Source organism: Stenella coeruleoalba (genome assembly GCF_951394435.1).
Source record: "Stenella coeruleoalba genome assembly, chromosome: 8".
Taxonomy (NCBI): Eukaryota; Metazoa; Chordata; class Mammalia; order Artiodactyla; family Delphinidae; genus Stenella; species Stenella coeruleoalba.
In genome coordinates, this window is record NC_137154.1 from 104,120,906 (window position 1) to 104,141,857 (window position 20,952).

Below are 20,952 nucleotides of genomic sequence, written 5' to 3' on the forward strand. Positions count from 1 at the left end.
TTGGGAGTGGCACATGAAGCCAGCCACCCTCGTCTTCCTCTCAGGTCGGTGTCTCCAGCCAGTGACATTACCTCTGCCCCTTGACCTTGATCCTCAGCTGCAGAAGCACATCACCAGACGTCACGTGAGGGCCTTTCGGGGCCCCTCCCAGGACTCTCGGCCACCTCTTCAGTCTTCATCCCCTGCCTTCCCGGCAAATCACACCCAACCTTGGCCAAATGAGGAACAGTCTTTAAAAGGAGAGCCTGGCATGAAGAGTTATTTCTTCTCCGTCTGCTTCGACTGAAATCTCGTGCAGATTTTTAGATCGTTAGTATTGTTTTTGCTATTTATAAACGTGAACCCTTACCAGTAGCTTTTCTCCCATGAGGACCGCACTGAGCTGCCAATGCCACCTTCCGGCTTTGGATCTGCGGGTCCCCGGAGCCGGTGGGAGAGCGGGCCCTGGTGAGCGAGTGGCCGGCCGTCAGTGTGCGCTTGGGGAACCAGGTAAAGGGTCCTCGCCAGCATGAGGGTTCTGTGGTTGACTTGGACACGGTTTTGCTTGCTAAGCATTTAGCTTTCAGCCCTGGTGAGTTTCGTACTTAACAGGAGTAGGGTGACCGCAAAGGTCTTTCCTATAGCATCAGATAAAATATGCCTTTTCCTTTTTACCTTCTGTAAATTAGTGTTTTGGACAACCACTGACCTTGGGGAGGATATGCATCATTTGCACTAGTGTGCTTAAACCAGCAGAAAGTATGATATTTTCCGGGGCTTCTCTGTCTCCCCTCCTGGATTTTTGGGTGATACTCTCTCTATCCCTCCAGGAAGTTGGGTGGGGATGGTGGTGATCTGATTTGCCCCTGCACCCCACCCCTTGGGTTCTCCCCCTTTGTCCCTTTGGGGCTTCACTCTGTGTGCACCCCTGATGTCTGTCTGTCCTCCAGGAAGTCATCCCTTGCTCTCTTGTCTGAGCTGGCCTTGAGCCAAGATCCAACTCGAGCTGGCCGGGGAGAAGAGGCCATGAGAGTTGCATGGCCTCTGTTTGTGGTAGGCCAGCACCTGCTTTACAACACTGTGTTTTGTATGTGCACCTGTAAATGTGTTTACTTTTACGAAAGACAGGACAGGCAGAGGCAGGCACCAGCATCCTCCCTCTTCTGTTGGCTCTGCAGTCTGTAGAGAGATGGTTATGTGTAGGGAGAAGGTTATGTTTTCAGTTAAGCCCGAACGGATGGGAGCTCCCTGCCACTTGCTCCCGGGGGCCACCCAATCCCGGGCATCCGTGAAACCCCGGCGAGGGTTGGTGTGGCTTGTCCCGCTTTGCTGCTTTACTGGCTTCACTCCCTTTGTGACTTTGGACAGGTCACTCCCTGTCTCTCAGCCTCAGTTTCCTTATCAGTGAAAGGACTGGGTTAGGCAAGATGATCTCTAATATGCCTGAAAATGGAGCCAAGAGTAGGGTAATAAAAGGAAGTCGTCTAGTTACTGATTAAACAGCATTTCTGGGCTGAGTGGAGCCTGGTATTCACAGTGCAGGGACGACCAGGGCCCTGCCTATGAGCCAGCGCCATGGCTGACAACTTGCTCCACGGCCAGGCTGGGGTGGCCCTTGGGCTCCGCTGTCCATGCTGTTGGCCACCTTCCCCTTCCCAAGGAGTTTGCTTTCCCATATCCCAGAATACTTGCTCCCTGAGTTCTGGAAGCTGACCAGGGAGGTAGAAAATCAGGATCAAATCTGCAGCTGCCACCCAGTGAGTGTGTGGTCTTGCAAGGTCACCATTTCTCCCTGCCTTTCTGTAGAACGGCAGTGAGGGCACCAGTCACGCATGATTCCAGGATTGTTGTGAGGCTTGGGTAGGAAAACAGTTGTGAAATTACCCTGTACATTGAAAATAAACATATGAAACTATTATGTTACATTTCTTCCAACACATATAAACATAGACACACAGGGACTTGAGAGTCTGCCTGCCAATGCAGGGGACACGGGTTCGAGCCCTGGTCCGGGAAGATCCCACATGCCACGGAGCAGCTAAGCCCATGCGCCACAACTACTGAGCCTGCGCTCTAGAGCTGCGAGCTACAACTACTGAAGCCCGTGTGCCTAGAGCCCGTGCTCCGCAACAAGAGAAGCCACCACAGTGAGAAGCCTGCGCACCGCAACAAAGAGTAGCCCCCTCTCACCGCAACTAAAGAAAGCCCGCGCGCAGCAATGAAGACCCAATGCAGACAAAAATTAATAAGTAAATAAATAAATAAAACATTTGTTGCGTTTTCAGTAAATCTCGAGATCCGGTGATGTAAGTCCTCCAGTTTTGTTCTTTTTCAGGGCTTGTTGCATTTCTATGTGAATTTCAGAAGCAGCTCATCAGTTTCTAGGAAGAGCCTGCTGAGGTTTTGATCAAGATTGTATTGACTCTGTAGGCAAATCTGAGGAGAACAGACATCTGAACTCTCTTGAGTCTTCCAGTCCATGAACACAGGCTATTGCTTGATTCATTTCTGTCTTTTAAATTTCCTCTTACCACCGTTTTGTAGTTTTCAGCATACAGGTGTTTTGCATCTTTTGTCAGATTTTCCCAAAAGTATTTCATATTGTTGATGTTATTGTAAGGGTTTTTCGTTTTGTTTTGTTTTAATTTCCAGTTGGTAATTGTTAATGTATAGAAGTACAATAGATTTTTAGATACTGATCTTATATCCTACAACCTTGCTAAACTCACTTATTATTTCAATAGCTTTTTTGACTTACAAAGCTGCAGTAATGGAGACAGGGTGGTATTAGCATACAGATAGACAAAGAGATCAATGGGATAGAATAGAGTCTGGAAATAGACCCGTGTATAAAGGGACAACTAACTGATTTTTGACAAAGGTGCAAAGGCAATTCAGTAGAAAAGGGATAGTCTGCACAACAGATGATAGTGGATATCCATATGTAAAGGGGAAAAAAAGAAAAAAAAAGAACTTTGATCCATACCTTGCACCATTAAAAAAAATTTTTAACTCAAAGTGGATTCTAGACCCAAATGAAAAACCTAAAACATTAAAACTACTGGAAGAAAACATAGGAGGAAATCCTTGTTGCCTTGTGTTATGCAAAGATTTCTTAAATACAGCCACAAAATCAGAATCCATAAAGAAAAACCTGATAAATTGGACTTCATCAAAATGAAAAACTTCTCTTCTTCAAAAGACACTGTCAAGAGAATGAAAATCCAAGCCACAGACTAGGAGAAAACCTTTGCAAAATATATATCTGATAAAGGACTTGTAACCAGAATACAGTAATAAGAAACTAAGCAAACCAATTTTTAAAACTAGGCAAAAGATCTGAAGAGATACGTCACCAAAGAAGATAAACAGATGGCAACCAAGTACCTGAAAAGATGCTCAACATAATTAGTCAGTAAGGAAAAGGAACTTAAAACCACAGTGAGATACCACTATACTTCTGTTAGAACAGATAAAATGTAAAAGACTGACCACATCCAGTTTTGGATAGGATGTGAACAACTGGATTTCTCACACACTGCTGATGGGAGTGTAAAATGGTGCAGTCACTTCGGAAAACAGTCGGGCAGTTTCTTAAAGAGTTAAACGTACAGCTGTCATACAGACTTGCTATTCCACTCAAGGTATTTGCCCCAAAGAAATGAAAGCATATACCAGTACCAGGACTCATACAGGAACGTTTATAGCAGCTTTATTTGTAATCCCCCCCTACCTGGAAACAACACAAATATCCATTAACAGGTGACTAGGTAGACAAATTGTGTTATATCCATTCAATAGGCTACTACTCAACACTGGAAAGGAATGCACTGTTAATATAATAAACATAGTAACACAGGTGAATCTCATATGTTGCATAAAAGTAGTGTTGAGTAAAAGTAGTCAGACAGTAAGGAGTACATACTGTTTAATTCCATTTATATAAAGTTCTAGAAGAAGCAAACTAATCTTTACTGATGGGAATCGGATAAGTGGTAGTTTGGGGACAGGAAAGGGAGTCAGGAAGGAAAGGAGGAGGGAAGAGCCAGGAGGAAACTTCGGAAGGTGATGGATAGGTTCATTATCTTGATCATGGTGATAGTTTCATGGCTGTATATATATGCCAAAAATTGTACACTTTAAACATGTACAGTTTATTTTACGTCAGTTGTACCCCAGTGAAACTATTTTAAAAATTCCATAGAAGGTTTATGAGAGTAAGTTTTTTAAAAAATCCCAAAATAGAACTAAATGACAAAGAAATGTAAAGTATGAGAGAGGGGGAAAAAGCCGGATAGGCATGTAGAGGATGTACTCCTTTAAAAACATTTATTTTATTGGAGTAGTGTTGATTTATAATGTGTTAATTTATGCCGTACAGCAAAGTGATTCAGTTACATATATATATTCTTTTTCATATTCTTTTCCTGGTTTATTACAGAATATTGAATAGTTCCCTGTGCTATACAGTAGGACCTTGTTTATCCATCCTATATCTACTAGTTTGCATCTGCTAATTCCAAACTCCCAGTCCAACCCTCCCCTGCCCAACCCCCACTCCCCATCTTGGCAACCACAAGTCTGTTTTCTATGTCTGTGAGTCTGTTTCTGTTTTGTAGATAAGTTCATTTGTGTCGTATTCTATTTTTTTTTTTTTTTTTTTTGGCTGTGCCTTGTGGCTTGTGGGATCTTAGTTCCCCGACCAGGGATTGAACCTGTGTCCTCAGCAGTGAAAGCGTGGAGTCCTAACTACTGGACCACCAAGGAATTCCCATGTGTCGTATTTTATATTCCACAGATAAGTGATATCATATGGTATTTGTCTTTCTCTTTCTGACTTACTTCGCTTAGTATGATAATCTCTAGGTCCATCCATGTTGCTGCAAATGACATTAATTCATTTTTTTATGGCTGAGTAATATTCCATTGTATAAATATACCATATCTTCTGTATCCGTTCATCTGTAGATGGACATTTAGGTTGTTTCCATGCCTTGGTTATTGTGAATACTGCTGCTATGAACATTGGGGTGCATGTATCTTTTCAAATGATGGTTTTCTCCAGATATATGCCCAGGAGTGGGATTGCTGGGTCATATGGCAGCTCTATTTTTAGTTTTTTAAGGAACCTCCATACTGTTCTCCATAGTGGTTGCACCAATTTACATTCCCACCAACAGTGTAGGAGGGTTCCCTTTTCTCCACATCCTCTCCAGGATTTATTATTTGTAGACATTTTGATGATGGCCATTCTGCCTGGTGTGAGGTGGTACCTCGTTGTAGTTTTTTTTTTTTTTTTTTTTTGCGGTACGCGGGCCACTCACTGTTGTGGCCTCTCCCGTTGTGGAGCACAGGCTCTGGACGCGCAGGCTCAGCGGCCATGGCTCACGGGCCCAGCCACTCCGCGGCATGTGGGATCTTCCCGGACCGGGGCACAAACCCGTGTCCCCTGCATCGGCAGGCGGACTCCCAACCACTGCGCCACCAGGGAAGCCCTATTTGTAGACATTTTGATGATGGCTATTCTGACTGAGGTGATACCTCATTGTAGTTTTGATTTGAATTTCTCTAATAATTATTGATGTTGAGCATCTTTTTGTGTGCCTGTTGTCCATCTGTGTGTCTTCTTTGTATATTTTGGAAATTAAGCCCTTGTCAGTCACGTCATTTGCAATAGATGATGTACTTTTAAGCTTTGGTGTTCTGAAATTTCAACATGATATCTTTTGTTATGTGTGCTTTTTCATTTATCTTTCTCACCATTCAGCGAACCCTTTCAATCTGAAGAGACGTGCCTCTCTTTGGTGCTTGGAAGTATTCTTCTAGCATTTCTCTGAGTACATCCTCTGCCAGACTCAGGAACTGGGCTCAGGTATTTATGGAAGATAGAGATGAGACACGGAAGGGCATTGTTAGAAACCCCCAGAGCCCCACCTCCATCCCAAACAAAACTACTCCTACCCATGAGTCCCCCATAAGGGATGGGAAATCAGTTTCTCCAGACTTGAGGACAGCAGGTGCCAGAGGCTGGAGTGAAGGGGAAAACAGTCTCTTCTCTCCCATGTTCTGAATGGTAGTGGCTGGGGTTAAATCACCCCACCCAGAAGATTAGAAAACTATTCTCTGCAGTAACTAAGCTATCCCATAGAAAAGGTCTACACAGCCTAGCAGTTGGGAGTGCCCAGAAAAATATCTGGCTAGCCGCTGAATTGTGGCCCAAAGTGAAGCCACCTGTGGACAAGCCATGCCCACAGAGCTTCTGAACAACCTTTAGGACTTCATTCCTAAATATGGGTAAACAGCCACACATCCTCAAGCATTTGAGGAAAGCCTTCAACACGGAAGAGAAAGTCAACAACAGAGAAAAGTTACTCAATAGAAACATCAGGATGAGAAGACTTTGCCTCCAAAATTCATAAAATAAGAGAGAACTCTTGGAAATGAAAGTTTTGATAGCAGAAATGAAAAACTCAATAGAAAGATTACAAAACAAGATGGATAAGTAAAGCAGAGGATCAGTATAATAGAACTTACAGAAAGAGAAAGAGAAAATGCAGGGGAGGACATAATCTACAAAATAATACAAGAAAGTTCCCCAGACTGAAAGATACGAGTTTCCAAATTCAAAGGGCAGGTGGAGAGCTCAGTGTAGTGAAATTTAAAGACCGAATTCAAAGCATTTACTCAAGACTTTCAGAGAAAGATAACAAATCATGAATAGAAAATAATGGATTTGTACTATTATCATATTTCTCCAAAGCACAACTAGAAGCTGGAAAACATTGAAGCCTTCAAACTTCTAAGTGCAAATTATTTGAAACTTATAGTCCTATACCCAGCCAAACCCAGAATTAAGGTCCTTCTAAACATGTGAAGTCACAAGAAACGTGCCTCTCTGGAGACTACTGAAGTATGTGTTCCACCCAAATGAAGTAAACCAAGAGAGATGAGACATGGAATCCAGGAAATAGGGGTTTTAACACAAGAGGGAGTTGGGAGTTCCCCACAGGTCCAGTGGTTAGGACTCGGTGCTTCCACTGCCATGGCCCCGAGTTCAATCCCTGGTCAGGGAACTAAGACCCTGCAAGCTGTGCAGTGCAGCCAAAAAGACAAAAACAAAACAAAACAACGACAAACCATACACACAAGAGGGAGTTGAAGGAACTTCCCAGGATGATGGTGGAGGAAGTTCCAGGCAGCACTGACGGGAAAGGACAGAGTGCCCCCAGGAGGAAAATGAAACGAGAAGTTCTTCGACAGGCTTTATATGTGGAAGATGAGAAGAACATTACAGTGCTCTTAGATTGTGTGGAATGAGTTGGGTATATGTTAAAAAGAAATCCAAGTAAATGAAGGTTCACAGCAGGAAAAACAACTCAGTTGTAGTGAGAAGCAAACAATAGTGAACAGTGTTTTCAAAGGCTAATAATGAAAACATACAGTATGGATATAATTTGTTTTAAACTTTAGCCCCATAACTATTGGGAGGATGGGTGAGAGACAGAGAAGGAAGGACATTGAAATCCACCCTATCATAATAGGAAATCAGCTGATTATATTTTATATAGATGAATCAAGTTACTGGTATTGGCATATTATTTAGAAATATGGAGACAAATTCCAGAACAAGCAGCTTGGAAACATTGTAAGTGCCTCTGGGCTGTGTTTTTTATTTTCTTTTAAAAAATTTATTTCTTTTTGAGATGTAATTGACATAATAAGATGTACACCGTGTTGATTTGATACATTTATATATTGTAATATGATTACCATGGTAGGGTTAGCTATGGGATGTATTTCTGTGTTTGATATTAGATAAAGTCACAAATATAACCAATTAGGAAACTAAAGTTAGAGAAGCGAATATCCAGATGGGGCAGGAGTGGGGAGAATCTTCCACAACAGTGAGTAAATAGGTAATGTTTGAATGTGACAAATCATGAAATGGCAGTTCAAGGCCATCATTTACAGTTATGAGCTTAATACCAAAACAGCCACATCTGTAAACTTAAAAATGGCCACATCTGTGGAATTTGGGGTGGGGCTACTGCTTTTATTACACACCCTGTTGGAGTAGGTATGAGGCAGTTAACTCTAAAAGGGCCCAGCCCGGGACTTCCCTGGTGGCGCAGTGGTTAAGAATCCGCCTGCCAATGCAGGGGACACGGGTTCGAGCCTTGGTCCGAGAAGATCCCACATGCTGTGGAGCAGCTAAGCCCGTGCGCCACAACTACTGAGCCTGCGCTCTAGAGCCCACGAGCCACGACTACTGAGCCCGTGTGACACAACTACTGAAGCCCGTGCGCCTAGAGCCTGTGCTCCTCAACAAGGGAAGCCACCGCAGTGAGAAGCCCGTGCACCTCAACGAAGAGTGGCCCCAAGCTCGCGCGCAGCAACAAAGACCCAACACAGCAAAAAAATAAAATCAATAAAATTAAAAAAAAATAATCATAAATGAATAAAAGGGCACAGCCCCTCCCCGGGTTTAGGGCAGCAGATAGAGTGGGTGCGGGAGGGTGGAAAAGTTGCCTACCTGTCACCGCGTGCCGCAGACACCTCGCCTGCCCGCCCGTACTCATGCCCCCCTCTTCCTGGAGACCCCCCCGCCATCCTGTTTGTTGAAAGTTTTGTTTGTTTTTCACGCTCTCGGGTCTGAGCCTGGGTGTGGATTCCAGTAGAGCCCTGGCCTTCTCAGCCCACCTTGGGGTCCTGGACTGGGAGCCTTCAGGCTCAGGGCAGAGTGGCTTGTCCTGCAGTGGCACGGCAGAGCTGCCCAGTTTACTGACGTCTTTCTTTTGGCCGGTTAAACATTGGTGGAGCAAGGGTTAGGGTCAGGGCATACGGCGCAGCTTGCCCGAGGCAATCCTGGCCCTGCGCTGGGCCCTCTGTCCCCACATCTGTGCATCCTCCTGTGTCAAAGATGATTCATGTAGCTGACAGCCTCAACGACTGGGGTCAGGTGGGCTGTTTGTTTCCCTTTTATTTAAACTCACAGTTCTTAAGCAGCACGTGCCTGGGGATGCGTGGAGGGGAGGCCACTGCTCCTTCCTCCTGGCTTTTCCTTCCTGGGTGGACCTGACAGCGTGGAGAGGTTCTGCCTGAGGCCGGGGGTTCTGACCGGCAGTGCACTGATTTCTCTGTTCAGAACATGAATGGCTTTGAGGAAGGCGTGGAGTTCCTGCCGGCCAACAACGCCAGGAAGGTGGAGAAGGGCGGCCCGCGGCGGTGGGTGGTGCCCGTAGCCGTGCTGGCTGGCCTCCTGGTGCTGTCCCTCATGGCGGGGCTCCTGGTGTGGCACTTCCAGTGTGAGTGGACCCTCCTCCAGGGGCCCACCCGGGGCCGCCTGCTGTGAGCGGGAGGGAGGGAGGGTGCGGTTTGGGGGGAGGGAAAGGAGGGCTCCTCCCACGGGGAGGTGGTGGGGCTCAGGGTCTGCTCCCCCGGGGTGGCTGAGGGCAGCTGTGACAGTGGGGGGACAGGAGGGCGTGTGTCCCTTCCTCTGACCGCCGTCTTTCACTGTTCTCTCACAGACCGGAACGTGCGGGTTCAGAAGGTCTTCAATGGCTACCTGAGGATCACGAACGAGAACTTCCTGGATGCCTATGAGAACTCCAGCTCCACTGAGTTTGCAAACCTGGCCAAGAAGGTGAAGGAAGCGGTGAGTCCCGTCCCTGGGCAGAGCCCAGGCCCTGCTGTCGTCTCTGGCACGCGCACCCTTGCCCAGCAGAAAGGAGGCTCCCCTCTGCTCCCAGATGCCTGGGCTGGTGTGCGATGTGGGCTCCCGGGCACCTGGGAAGGGGCCCCGGGTCCCAGGAGGGAGGGAGCGGCCTGGGTGGGGGCCCGGGGTCATGGACGCTCTCTGGACCCCCATCAGCCTCCTCTCCTTCCCTCAGCTGAAGCTCTTATACAGCGGGATCCCTGTCCTGGGCCCCTACTACAGGAAGTCAGCTGTGACCGCCTTCAGGTGGGTGCTGGAAGGCCGGCGGAAAGGCGCTGCTCTGGTGCAGCGTCTGGGCCCTGCGGAGTGATGCGGCCGCGAGGTCCTGCCTAGAGAGCCAAGGCCCCAGTCCTTGTCCTGACTTTATCTCCAAAGTACTTTTGCTTTTGCTAGTCTGACTGAATCCCTATGGGTGCTGTGTGGCAGGTGGCATTGTCAGCCCCTTTCAAGCTCAGGAAGCAGGCTCTAGAAGCTGCGCTCAGTGCGCCCAAGCTAGAGGCAGAACCCAGACTCCATTCCAGGATTCTTCCCGCTCGTGAGCCTGAGCTGCACTGCCCCCCGCAACACAGCACGTCCGCTTGGGCGTGAGGCTGTGAGAGGAAGAGGCCCAGGCCTCGGGCTCAAGGGATCAGCAGGTGGGTGGGCGTACAGGAGCCTGGGGGCCGGCCCGGCCTGGAGAAGGTCTCTTGGTGAGGCCCCTCGGGAGGCCTTAATCCTGCCCCGTCTCCAGCGGGCACCTGGGAGGGCGTGGGCCCCGGCACCTCAGGCTCGCCCCTCTCTCCCCAGCGAGGGCAGCATCATCGCCTACTACTGGTCGGAGTTCAGCATCCCCCAGTACCTGGTGCAGGAGGCCGAGCAGGCCATGGCGCAGGAACACGTGGTCACGCTGCCGCCCCGAGCCCGCGCCGTGAGCTCCTTCGTGCTGACCTCAGTGGTGGCCTTCCGTGAGTGCAGGGGCGCCGGGGCGGGCATCCCAGGGCCAGTGCCCAGGAGAGGAGACTGCCTGCTGGCCGGCCCCTCCCTTTAGGGCAGTAAGGAAGCAGGAATACGGAAATAGACGCATCAGTAAATGCTTTACTCTCCCTCTTGCTCTTCAGCCACTGACCCCAGAACAGTACAGAGCACCCAGGACAGTAAGTATCCGCCCTCCTCCCAAAGGAGAGGCGGGGGGTATGTGGCCAGATGCCCCTTCAGTCAGGGGGGTCCCCCAGAGTCACATGGTGGTGATGGCCAGCACATCCCTCTGCCTCTCCCGGGCCATGAGAAGCCCCCTTCCCAGTCTCTCCCGGGTCCAGAGCAGCCTGGGACGCCTCAGAGGGGCCAGGTCTGGCTGCCTCTCCACCTCAGGCGGGGGTCCTGGTTGCTCCCCTCGTGGCCCTGCCCAGCTCTGCCCCATATCCTCTTGCCCCACACAGACAGCTGCAGCTTTGCCCTGCACGCCCGTGGCAGCGAGCCGACCCGCTTCACCACGCCCGGCTTCCCCGACAGCCCCTACCCGTCTCACGCCCGCTGCCAGTGGACCCTGCGGGGGGACGCTGACTCCACACTGAGCCTCACCTTCCGCAGCTTCGATGTCGCGACCTGTGATGAAAGTGGCAGTGACCTGGTCACTGTGTATGACACCCTGAGCCCCGTGGAACCCCGGGCTGTGGTGCAGTGAGTGTCCCGGGCAAGTGGAGGTGGGCAGCGGGAGCCTGGCGGCTGCCCGTGATAGGCTGGGCCTCCGGAATGACTGCAGTGGAGGCTGGAGGTTCAGGCCGCTGCCAGCTTGCAGGCAGCAGAGAGCAGGCGTGGCGTGGTCCTCGGCCCGAGCTGCAGGGGAGCATCTCAGAGGTGACTGTCAGCCTGGGCAAGGATGCTGGAGGCCCACAGGTCCCTAGATGCTGGGCACTCCTTCACCTGTCTTTTACCTGCCGGAGTGGAGGTGCCACCTGCTGTTGTATCCCTCTCCCTCTCCCTCCTCCCTCCTCCCTCCTCCCTCCTCCCTCCTCCCTCCCCCTCCCCCTCCCCCTCCCCCTCCCCCTCTCCCTCCTCCCTCCTCCCTCCTCCCTCTCCCTCTCCCTCTCCCTCTCCCTCTCCCTCTCCCTCTCCCTCCTCCCTCCTCCCTCCTCCCTCCCCCTCTCCCTCTCCCTCTCCCTCTCCCTCTCCCTCCTCCCCTCCCCTCCCCTCCCCTCCCCTCCCCTCCCCCTCCCCTCCCCCTCCTCCCTCCCTCCCTCCCTCCCTCCTCCCTTCCTCCCTTCCTCCCTTCCTCCCTCCCTTCCTTCCTTCCTTCCTTCCTTCCTTCCTTCCTTCCTCCCTTCCTTCCTTTTTTTCTCTCTTTCTCTCTTTCTTTCCTCGAGACTTGTGGGATCTTAGTTCCCCGACCAGGGATTGAACCCAGGCCCTGGCAGTGGATGTGCCGAGTCCTAACCCCTGGACCGCCAGGGAATTCCTCCACCTGCTGTTGTAAATGAAGGTCTCGTTGTTACTCAGTGATAGTGAGGTCAACAGCTGAAAAGATGGGGCCACACAGGGCCATATGGGGAAGCACCAGGGTCATCAGGAGGCAGAGGGGGCTGGAGGAAAACGTGGGCAAGAGCCCTTGCTGTAGATTCTCCAGGAAAGGCAAAGCAGGGCAGGGCAGCACCTTCGGACCGGCTGGTTTGAATGACTCCAGCGGGCTCTGGGCCCTAGGGCTGTCTCCAGTCGTCTGGTACCTGGGTGATCAGGGTAGATGGAGAGTGGCCTGGAGCAGGGGACCTCCACAGAGAAGGTGTCGGGGTGTGGGCTCTGGATTAGTTAGTCTGCCTGTGAAAGTCTCACCCCAGTCTTTACTGTCTCCAGGGATTGGCTAGCCCTGGGGGGTGGGCTGCCTTTCCAGGCCAGCAAGCCCCAGGTATCAAAGCATTGAGGTTATAGTAAATAAAAAGGCACAGAGAGCAGGCACACACTACTATATATGAAGCAGATGAACAGGGACCTCCTGTAGAGCACAGAGAACTATTTTCAATATCTTGTAATAACCTACAATGGAAAAATCTGAAAGAGAATATATCTACGTATAACTGAATCAGTTTGCCGTACACCTGAAACATTGTAAATCAGCTGTACTTCAATTAAGAAAAGGCATACTGCACCTGCTGAGGGTGCCGAGGTGAATCGGAGGCTGCTGGTGGGGGTGACCTGCCTTCACTCGGCTCCCCCTGCCGCTCCCGACTCAGTGGACCAGAGCCTCCCACTGCTGCCTGTGGAAATGAGCCGGGCACACGTTTCACAGCTAATAAGGTCTGAACTTCAGGCCCAAACCAGGAGGGAGCCATCTGCCGCCACAGCTTCACAGCCAGGACTTCGGTCTAAACACCCTTTTCATGCAGGGTTTCTTTCTGTTTCTCTAACTGATTGACTGTACAACAAATGAATACCCGGTCCTGGGCGGCAGGGTGGAGAACAGACAAGCACGAAGAGGACAGACGCCACTCATAGTCTTCCTATCTGGAAATAATCACTGTTAAATGTGTGTTGCACGTTCTTATAGAATTTTTTGCTATGTGTAGGTTTGTGTATTTATTTTTAAAAAAGGGTTATGTGGCACACGTGGTCTTGTTATGTGCTTTGTAAAGATGGCGTATGTTAGGATCATCTTCCCAGGTGAGTAGCGTGTCTCTGACTGTCACTGGTAATGGCTGCAGGCTGTGGCCTTGCTTAGTGCACATGACATGCTCTTTGGCCCTGAGGCCTCTGGAGCCTGAGTGCTGAGTCTGAATTTCAGGCCTGCCACATTTTTTTCTTTTTCTTTTTTCTTTTTTTGGCTGCACCGCACAGCATGTGGGATCTTAGTTCCCCAACCAGGGATTGAACCCATGCCCCCTGCGCTGGAAGCACGGAGTCTTAACCACTGGACCACCAGGGAAGTCCCCTGACACTCCCCTGGTGGTCCAGTGAAGTGGACCACCATTTTTTTTTTGAGGGGAGGAGATTTCTTTTCTCCATTTCTTTATTTATTGACTCTTAAATTAAAAAAAATTTTAAACTTTATTTTAATTTTATTTTTAAATTTTATATTGGAGTATAGTTGATTTACAATGTTGTGTTAGTTTCAGGTGTACAGCAAAGTGATTCAGTTATACATATACTTATGTCTATTCTTTTTCAGATTCTTTTCCCATATAGGTTATTTCAGAGTATTGAGTAGAGTTCCCTGTGCTATACAGTAGCTCCTTGTTGATCATCTATTTCATATAGAGTAGTGTGTATATGTCAATCCCAACCTCTTAATATATCCCTCCTCCCCTTCCCCCTTTGGCAGCCATAGGTTTGTTTTCTATGTATGTGAGTCTGTTTCTGTTTTGTAAATAAGTTCGTTTGTATCATGTTTTTTAGAGTCCACATATAGGCGATATCGTATGATATTTGTCTTTCTCTTTCTTCACTTAGTATGGTAATCTCTAGGTCGATCCATGTTGCTGCAAATAGCATTATTTCATTCCTTTTTATGGCTGAGTAATATCCCATTGTTTATATGTACCACATCTTCTTTATCCATTTATCTGTCAATGGACATTTAGGTTGCTTCCATGTCCTGGCTATTGTAATAGTGCTACTATGAACATTGGGGTGCATATATCTTTTTGAATTATGGTGTTCTCTGGATATATGCCCAGGAGTGGGATTGCTGGATCATATGGTAATTCTATTTTTAGTTTCTTGAGGAACCTCCATACTGTTCTCCATAGTGGCTGCACCAGTTTACATTCCCACCAACAGTGCAGGACGATTCCCTTTTCTCTACACCCTCTCCAGCATTTCTTGTCTGTAGACTTTTTGATGATGGCCATTCTGACTGGTGTGAGGTGATAGCTCATTGTGGTTTTGATTTGCGTTTCTCTAATAATTATCGATGTTGAGCATCATTTCATATGCTTTTTGGCCATCTGTATGTCTTCTTTGGAGAAATGTCTATTTAGATCTTCTGCCCATTTTTTGATTGGGTTGTTTGGTTTTTTTGATGTTGAGCTGCATGAGCTGTTTGTATTTATATATTTTGGAGATTAATCCCTTGTTGGTCGCATCGTTTGCAAATATTTTCTCCCATTCCATGCGTTGTCTTTTCGTTTAGTCCTGCCACTTATTAACTGTGCAGTCTTGGGTAAGTTACTTCACCTGTTTTGCCTCTGTTTCCTTATCTGTAAAATGGGGATAATAGTATTTAATGGTTGTTGTGACGAATACCTGAGTTAATGGATACAGAAGCACTAAGGACAGTGCCTGGCGTGTTCCTAGTAAGTGTTGGTAGTTGATGCCGTTACTACTGCTGTTGTTGCTATTATTTGGTCCATAGTGTGTTTAATGAGTCCTCTACTGTTAGGCATTCAGTGTTTCTGAGTTCTTGCTGTTATAAACAGAGACAGTCTTTTGAGGAGATCCTTACTCAGGTAGCTGGTTGCCTGTGTGGGGAGGGCTTTGGGACCCCACCCTCGGCCCCTCTGCTGGGTTCTGTGTGCTCATAACGCCCGCCCTTCTGCCCCGCAGGCTGTGTGGCTCATACCCTCCCTCCTACAACCTGACCTTCCTCTCCTCCCAGAACGTCCTGCTCGTCACGCTGGTGACCAACACCGAGCGCCGACACCCCGGCTTCGAGGCCACGGTCTTCCAGTTGCCTCGGATGAGCAGTAAGGGGCAGCCCAGGAGGGGACAAGCCTCAGGACCACATTTGACGCTCAGGCTCTCCTGGTCATGGAGTGTCTGGTGCCCAGGCAGGAGCTTGAGGGAGGCTGGCCAGCTCCTCAGGGCTCTCGGCCTGCCTGGGCCCTTGGTCCTCACGCCCTCCCCCCTCCCCTTCCTTTCAGGCTGTGGAGGCGACTTGCATGCAGCCCAGGGCACATTTAGCAGCCCCTACTATCCAGCCCACTACCCGCCCAACATCAACTGCACCTGGAACATCGAGGTAGGCGCTGTGATGGGGGGGCGGAGGCGGCTAGAGAAGGTGGGGGGGGACAAGGGACAGGGAGGGGGAGGGAGGGGGAGGGATGCTCCAGGGCACCAGGAGAAAGCACGATGAGTGCCTCCGGCCTCCCCTAAGGTGCAAGTATGGAGGCCGCAGGCGGGGCAGGTTCAGGCAGCATCCAGCAGACCCGGGCTCACACCCGCCTCCTGGCCGGCGCCTGACGTGACGGAGGGACCTGGGCCCGGGACTTCCCTCTCTGGCCGTGGCTCGCTCTGGGCAACGTGAGAGCAGGGGTGCCGGCCTCTTAGAGGAGCCGTTGGGACGAGGCCAAAGGCTGAGTGACACTCAGAGGACGCGCTTGCTGGACGGCAGGAGACAGGCGTCTTGCCGACGGGACACCTCACGCCGTCCAGTCGATGATGGGGGGGGAATTTCCAGCCTTCTTTAGTAACGTAATAGTGTGTCTCGCTGTTTGCAAGTCTGGAAGGTCTTCCAAGCATGGAGCTCGGATCCCTCCTGCCACGTCCTTACTGCCCCCGTGGGCCGGAGGGAAGAACCCGGCAGCCGTGCTCCCGCCATGGTCCTGGCCCCGTGGCTGCCACGGGCCACCCCGGACTTAGTAAGGAGCGAAGCGGCACAGAGGGTCAGCAGCATCTCTCTCCCCAGGTGCCCGACAACCAAAATGTGAAGGTGCACTTCAAAGCCTTCTTCTTGCTGGAGCCCAACGTCCCCCTGGGCTCCTGCTCCAAGGACTACGTGGAGATCAACGGGGAGAGGTGGGTGTCGGGGGAGGGGAAGGGGGAGGGGGCTGCCCCAGCCCCGGGGCGGGTCTTCTTCCTCCCGCTGAGGCCCCTGCCGCCCCCAGGTACTGTGGAGAGAGGCCCCAGTTTGTCGTGAGCAGCGGCAGCAGCAAGATCACCGTCCACTTCCACTCGGACCAGTCCTACACGGACACCGGGTTCCTGGCCGAGTACCTGTCCTACGACGCCAGTGACCGTGAGTGACACGCTCGGGAGGCGGGGCCTGGCTGGAGGGCGGGCCCGCGATGAGCTCTCTGTTCTGCATTTTATTAGCGCTGTGCTCTCCTGACTCTAGGCCACCGGGGCCGGTAGGATGCATTATCAGTTGCTGTAGTAGCTTTCTGCGGGGGAAAAAAAAGGCTACCTTAGATGCACTTGTGAAAAAAGGCCGACAGTGAATGCCGGCACACACCGTGTCCTGTGGTCCCTGGGTGCGGCATCTCAGGCCGAGGACCCCCGAGTTCCTTTGGTCTATTGTCCCTATGGTTCTGCATCACTTTGAGCATCTGTGCTTGTCTCTGTGTGTCTTCGAGCACCTATAGGATTAACAGCATGCTTTTGAGACACATTAGAACATACTGGGGCTTGAGTCATCACACTAACTACTCCTAGCTTTGGAAATTCTGTGATCTCTACGGAAGAGGTCTGGCAGTTTCCGTGACCTTTAATTTCACTGTCCGCTGTGAATACCAGTTCTTCCACGTCCATGGTGATTATTTTGTTTCCACCCTGCATCCTAGAATAACCTTTTGGAAGTCACTTTTACTGCACACAAACGTCCAAATTTAAGTACAAATTCAACTACACGACTCACCGCCAGAAGTGTAATTAGATGAACAAACCGCTTTGTTAAGTGACTGAGCTACCTGTGCAGAAAAGTGACAACGGCCTCCTCTCCATTTTGTTATCTGCCTGATGACATCAGTTGTCAGACACATTCCAATTTCAGAAACCTCGGAATGTGGAAAATGTCTTAGAATTAAGGGAAGCCGGTGATGCCGTGTGACACTGGGGTGGGACACATCAGCCGTCTGCAGAGCTGCTGCTGCTGCGACTTGCTGACGGGGAGCCTGGCGCTCGGGGATGTGGCTGACCAAGGACACGGGGCAGTAGAACTGCATGCGCACCCGCCAGCCTCTCTCCACTCTGCCCAGGGCTTCCCGGGGTTTGGTCATGGGGGGAGGGGGAGGGACCTCGACTGGCCCTCGCCCGCTAGCTGTAGGAAGCCCCTTGTCACAGCTCAGCGGACCTGGAGACCCCCAGCTGCAGCCTCGCTCCTCTGAGCTGGAGGCGGGGCTGGGGGTCGTGGACTTGAGGCCTGCCCTGTCTCTCTGCAGCGTGCCCGGGCAGGTTCATGTGTAACACAGGGCGGTGTATCCAGGAGGAGCTGCGCTGTGACGGCTGGGCTGACTGCACCGACCACAGCGACGAGCTCCACTGCCGTGAGTCGGGGCTGCCAGACCCGGGCATCCTCTGCCCTTGCTGTGCCCGACTTCTGCCACCGACCCTGCGGCGGGATGGCCCGAGACGGTGGGGGAGGTTGTTCCCGGCCCGGGGCAGACGACAGGCCGCCTTTCCTCGGGCTCCTGGGGGCCCCCTTTGGAGCAGGCGGTGCTGAGTCAGCTTCCACAGCCAGGCGGGACGTGGTCCCCAGGAGCGCGGTGCCCCAACTCCTGGGAAGAGCGGGTGCTGAGTGAGCCTCGTGTCTAACTGCGGCCCCTCGCCCCTCCAGAATGCAACGCCACCTACCAGTTCACATGCACGGACAAGCTCTGCAAGCCCCTCTTCTGGGTCTGTGACTCCGTGAAGGACTGCGAGGACGGCAGTGATGAGCAGGGCTGCAGTGAGTGGGGCGGGGAGTGGCGGCTGGGCTCCCCGCGGCCCTCTGCTGACCCGCCAGCCCCTGCTGAGTCCTTTCGCTTTCCCAGGCTGCCCGCCCGAGACCTTCAGGTGTAACAACGGGAAGTGCCTCCCGCAGAGCCAGCAGTGTGACGGGAAGGACAACTGTGGGGACGGGTCCGATGAGGCCAAGTGCGACCACGGTGAGGCCAGGCCCCGCCCCCTTCCCTTGGGCGCTTGCCTGCCACACTCACGTGCAGCGGGTCCAGAGTTCAACACACACAGACCGCCCTGCACACTGAGTGTGCGAGAAAGGGTGTCGGCTGGGCACGGGTGCGGATGAGGGGGCAGGCCCAAGAGGGGCGTGAGGGGGAGGGACCATCAGCCTGGGTTCGGGAGAGAGATTGATTCCCTCCCCCTGCGTCCTCCTCCGTGAGCAGTGAGCACCGTCACCTGCACCAAACACACCTACCGCTGCCTCGACGGGCTCTGTGTGAGCAAGGGCAACCCCGAGTGTGACGGGAAGAAGGACTGTATCGATGGCTCGGATGAGAAGGACTGTGGTGAGCAGGGCTGCCGCATACAGTTGTGCAGGTTGTTCACTGTGCAAGGCGCATACGGAGGTGGGCATTATGTCAGCGCTTCACTCACCCAGCTCTGCCCTGGTGAGAGGGTGTGTCTGCCTGGAGGAAAGGATAACTTTGCTGATTGGCACCCAGGCACTGCCTCACAGGCAGTTCTGGTCCTGGAGGCAAGGCCCAGGGCAGCTAGTACGTCAGGGCCTCTGTGGCAGGGCTGGTGTCCTGGCCGCGGTGCTGGGCTGACCCCCGCTCTGTAGACCTGGCCACAGGGGCAAGTCCTGGAGCCCTCGGCAGGGTTTTGTCCCCACCCCGCCCATACTTTAATTTGCAGCCTCTTGTGTATTTCAGAAGCGCTGGCCGTAGGTTACATGTGAGCAAAGCAGCAGCTGTTCTGTGACTTCACGTCACCCATTGCTCTTCCCTCAGAGCTGTGTCCTTCCGCATGCAACAAGAAAGTCTGGGCAAATGACACCCAAATTAAATCTAAGCTAACCATCAGATGTCTGAAGGCCCCTGTGCAGGAGCGGGAGGTGGGGAGTGAGGGTTTTGAATTTGGGGGCAGGGAGAGGGGCCAGGTGGCTGCCCCGGCTGCTGCTCCGGTGGCGGGGCTGGTGCCCCACTGTGACTCCCGTCTCTGCCCCTCCCAGACTGTGGGCTGCGGTCATTCTCCAGGCAGTCTCGGGTTGTCGGGGGTGAGAACGCGGATGAAGGTGAGTGGCCCTGGCAGGTGAGCCTCCACGCCCGGGGCCAGGGCCACGTGTGTGGGGCTTCCCTCATCTCCCCCAGCTGGATGGTGTCCGCCGCCCACTGCTTCGTCAACCACAGAGGATTCAGGTACGCCATGGGCCGGAGCGGGGAGGCCTCGTGCCGGCCCTAAGTGGGGCGCCCCTCCATGTTTCCTGGGGTGGAAAGGCCCTGTGTCTGTGAGTTGTGCCCAGGTGAGGCAGGGCCGGGACTGGAGGGGTGGCAGACCCCCCAGGATGGGGCTTAATAACAGAAGTAATAAAAATGAGTGTTTATTGGGTGCCCCTCTTGTCCAGCGGGATCTCAGTGCCTCTCCTAACAGCCCAGGCAGACGGGTCTGAACACGTCCCCGTTTTACAGAAACGGAGGGTCAGAGAGGTAAGGACATTTGCCTGAGGTGGTACAGCTTTTAAGAGGCAGAGCCAGACTGGGGCCCACGTGTGTGGATTCCAGAGCCGGTGCGGTCAGCCTCTGCACGGTGGAGACCCCTCGGGACCCTTTCATTCACCGCCTGGCCCTGGCTTGCCAGGCCACCGTGGGCGAGTTATTCACCTTCCTAGGCCTCAGGCTCCTGGGTGCTGATGGTGACGCTGTGATTTTTACGCTGAGAGGTGTGAGAAGGGAGCGCGGGGACGCACCTGAAGCGCTGAGCCCGTGCCTGGCGCACAGTAGGTGCTCAGCCCATCGTAGCCTCAGGTCCACGGCAGACCCGAGCCCGGTGCAGGGAGGGGCACCAAGCATGCCACCGGGCCATGCCGGCCTCTCAGGGCGGGTGGGCAGGGCCAGGCTTAGCAGGAGCAGGTGGCCCAGCGCCAGGGCTCTTTCTGACTTAGGTCCAGCCCGCCCAGGCCCTCTGGCCATCGGCTGCGGGAGGGGGACTGAGGGGACAGCTTGCTCCTGGAGACTCGGGCACAGGGGTCCCCCTCACCCAGGGCCTTCCTGCCGGGCGCCTGCCCTCCTGCCACGGGCAGCTGCGTGGGAAGGGGACCCAGGGTGCCACGGTCGCCCCTTGGCCAAGAGAGAGCGGGACCACCATGGACTTCCGGGACAGACAGGACCCATAGCATGATGTAGGCCTAAGGCCAGACACTGGGGCCGGTCAGACAGGTGCACGTGCTGGGGGTGATGTAACAGCAGAGGCTTGGGGGGAGTGGGGTCAGTGGTGGACCCCGGGCGCTGCTGGGCTGGTGAAGTGCAGCCTGGTCCAGCCTGCCCCGCTCTTCTCACTCTGTCACACTCCACTCCACTCTGGGCAGAAGCGACCCGCTTTCTTCTTGGGGTGATGGGAGCTTACTTCAGAATTTTTAGAATGAACTTACCATTTTGGAGTGTGGACAAGCTGCAAAGATAGGACGCAATTTCCTCATATCC

General features: G+C 52.2%; 1 protein-coding gene across 1 annotated transcript in view; it reads left to right on the forward strand.

The window, feature by feature from the left end:
• Positions 1 to 20,952, forward strand: part of ST14 (ST14 transmembrane serine protease matriptase) — a 37,879-nt gene that overhangs the window by 11,630 nt on the left and 5,297 nt on the right. The window contains exons 2-16 of the mRNA XM_079929225.1: positions 9,125 to 9,284; positions 9,507 to 9,634; positions 9,870 to 9,940; positions 10,481 to 10,638; positions 10,792 to 10,827; positions 11,110 to 11,350; positions 15,203 to 15,342; positions 15,520 to 15,617; positions 16,284 to 16,393; positions 16,483 to 16,613; positions 17,755 to 17,859; positions 18,150 to 18,260; positions 18,346 to 18,459; positions 18,697 to 18,819; positions 19,485 to 19,671. Of these exons, the coding sequence (XP_079785351.1) occupies positions 9,125 to 9,284; positions 9,507 to 9,634; positions 9,870 to 9,940; positions 10,481 to 10,638; positions 10,792 to 10,827; positions 11,110 to 11,350; positions 15,203 to 15,342; positions 15,520 to 15,617; positions 16,284 to 16,393; positions 16,483 to 16,613; positions 17,755 to 17,859; positions 18,150 to 18,260; positions 18,346 to 18,459; positions 18,697 to 18,819; positions 19,485 to 19,671 (1,913 nt within the window). The remainder of the gene's footprint in view (positions 1 to 9,124; positions 9,285 to 9,506; positions 9,635 to 9,869; positions 9,941 to 10,480; positions 10,639 to 10,791; positions 10,828 to 11,109; positions 11,351 to 15,202; positions 15,343 to 15,519; positions 15,618 to 16,283; positions 16,394 to 16,482; positions 16,614 to 17,754; positions 17,860 to 18,149; positions 18,261 to 18,345; positions 18,460 to 18,696; positions 18,820 to 19,484; positions 19,672 to 20,952) is intronic.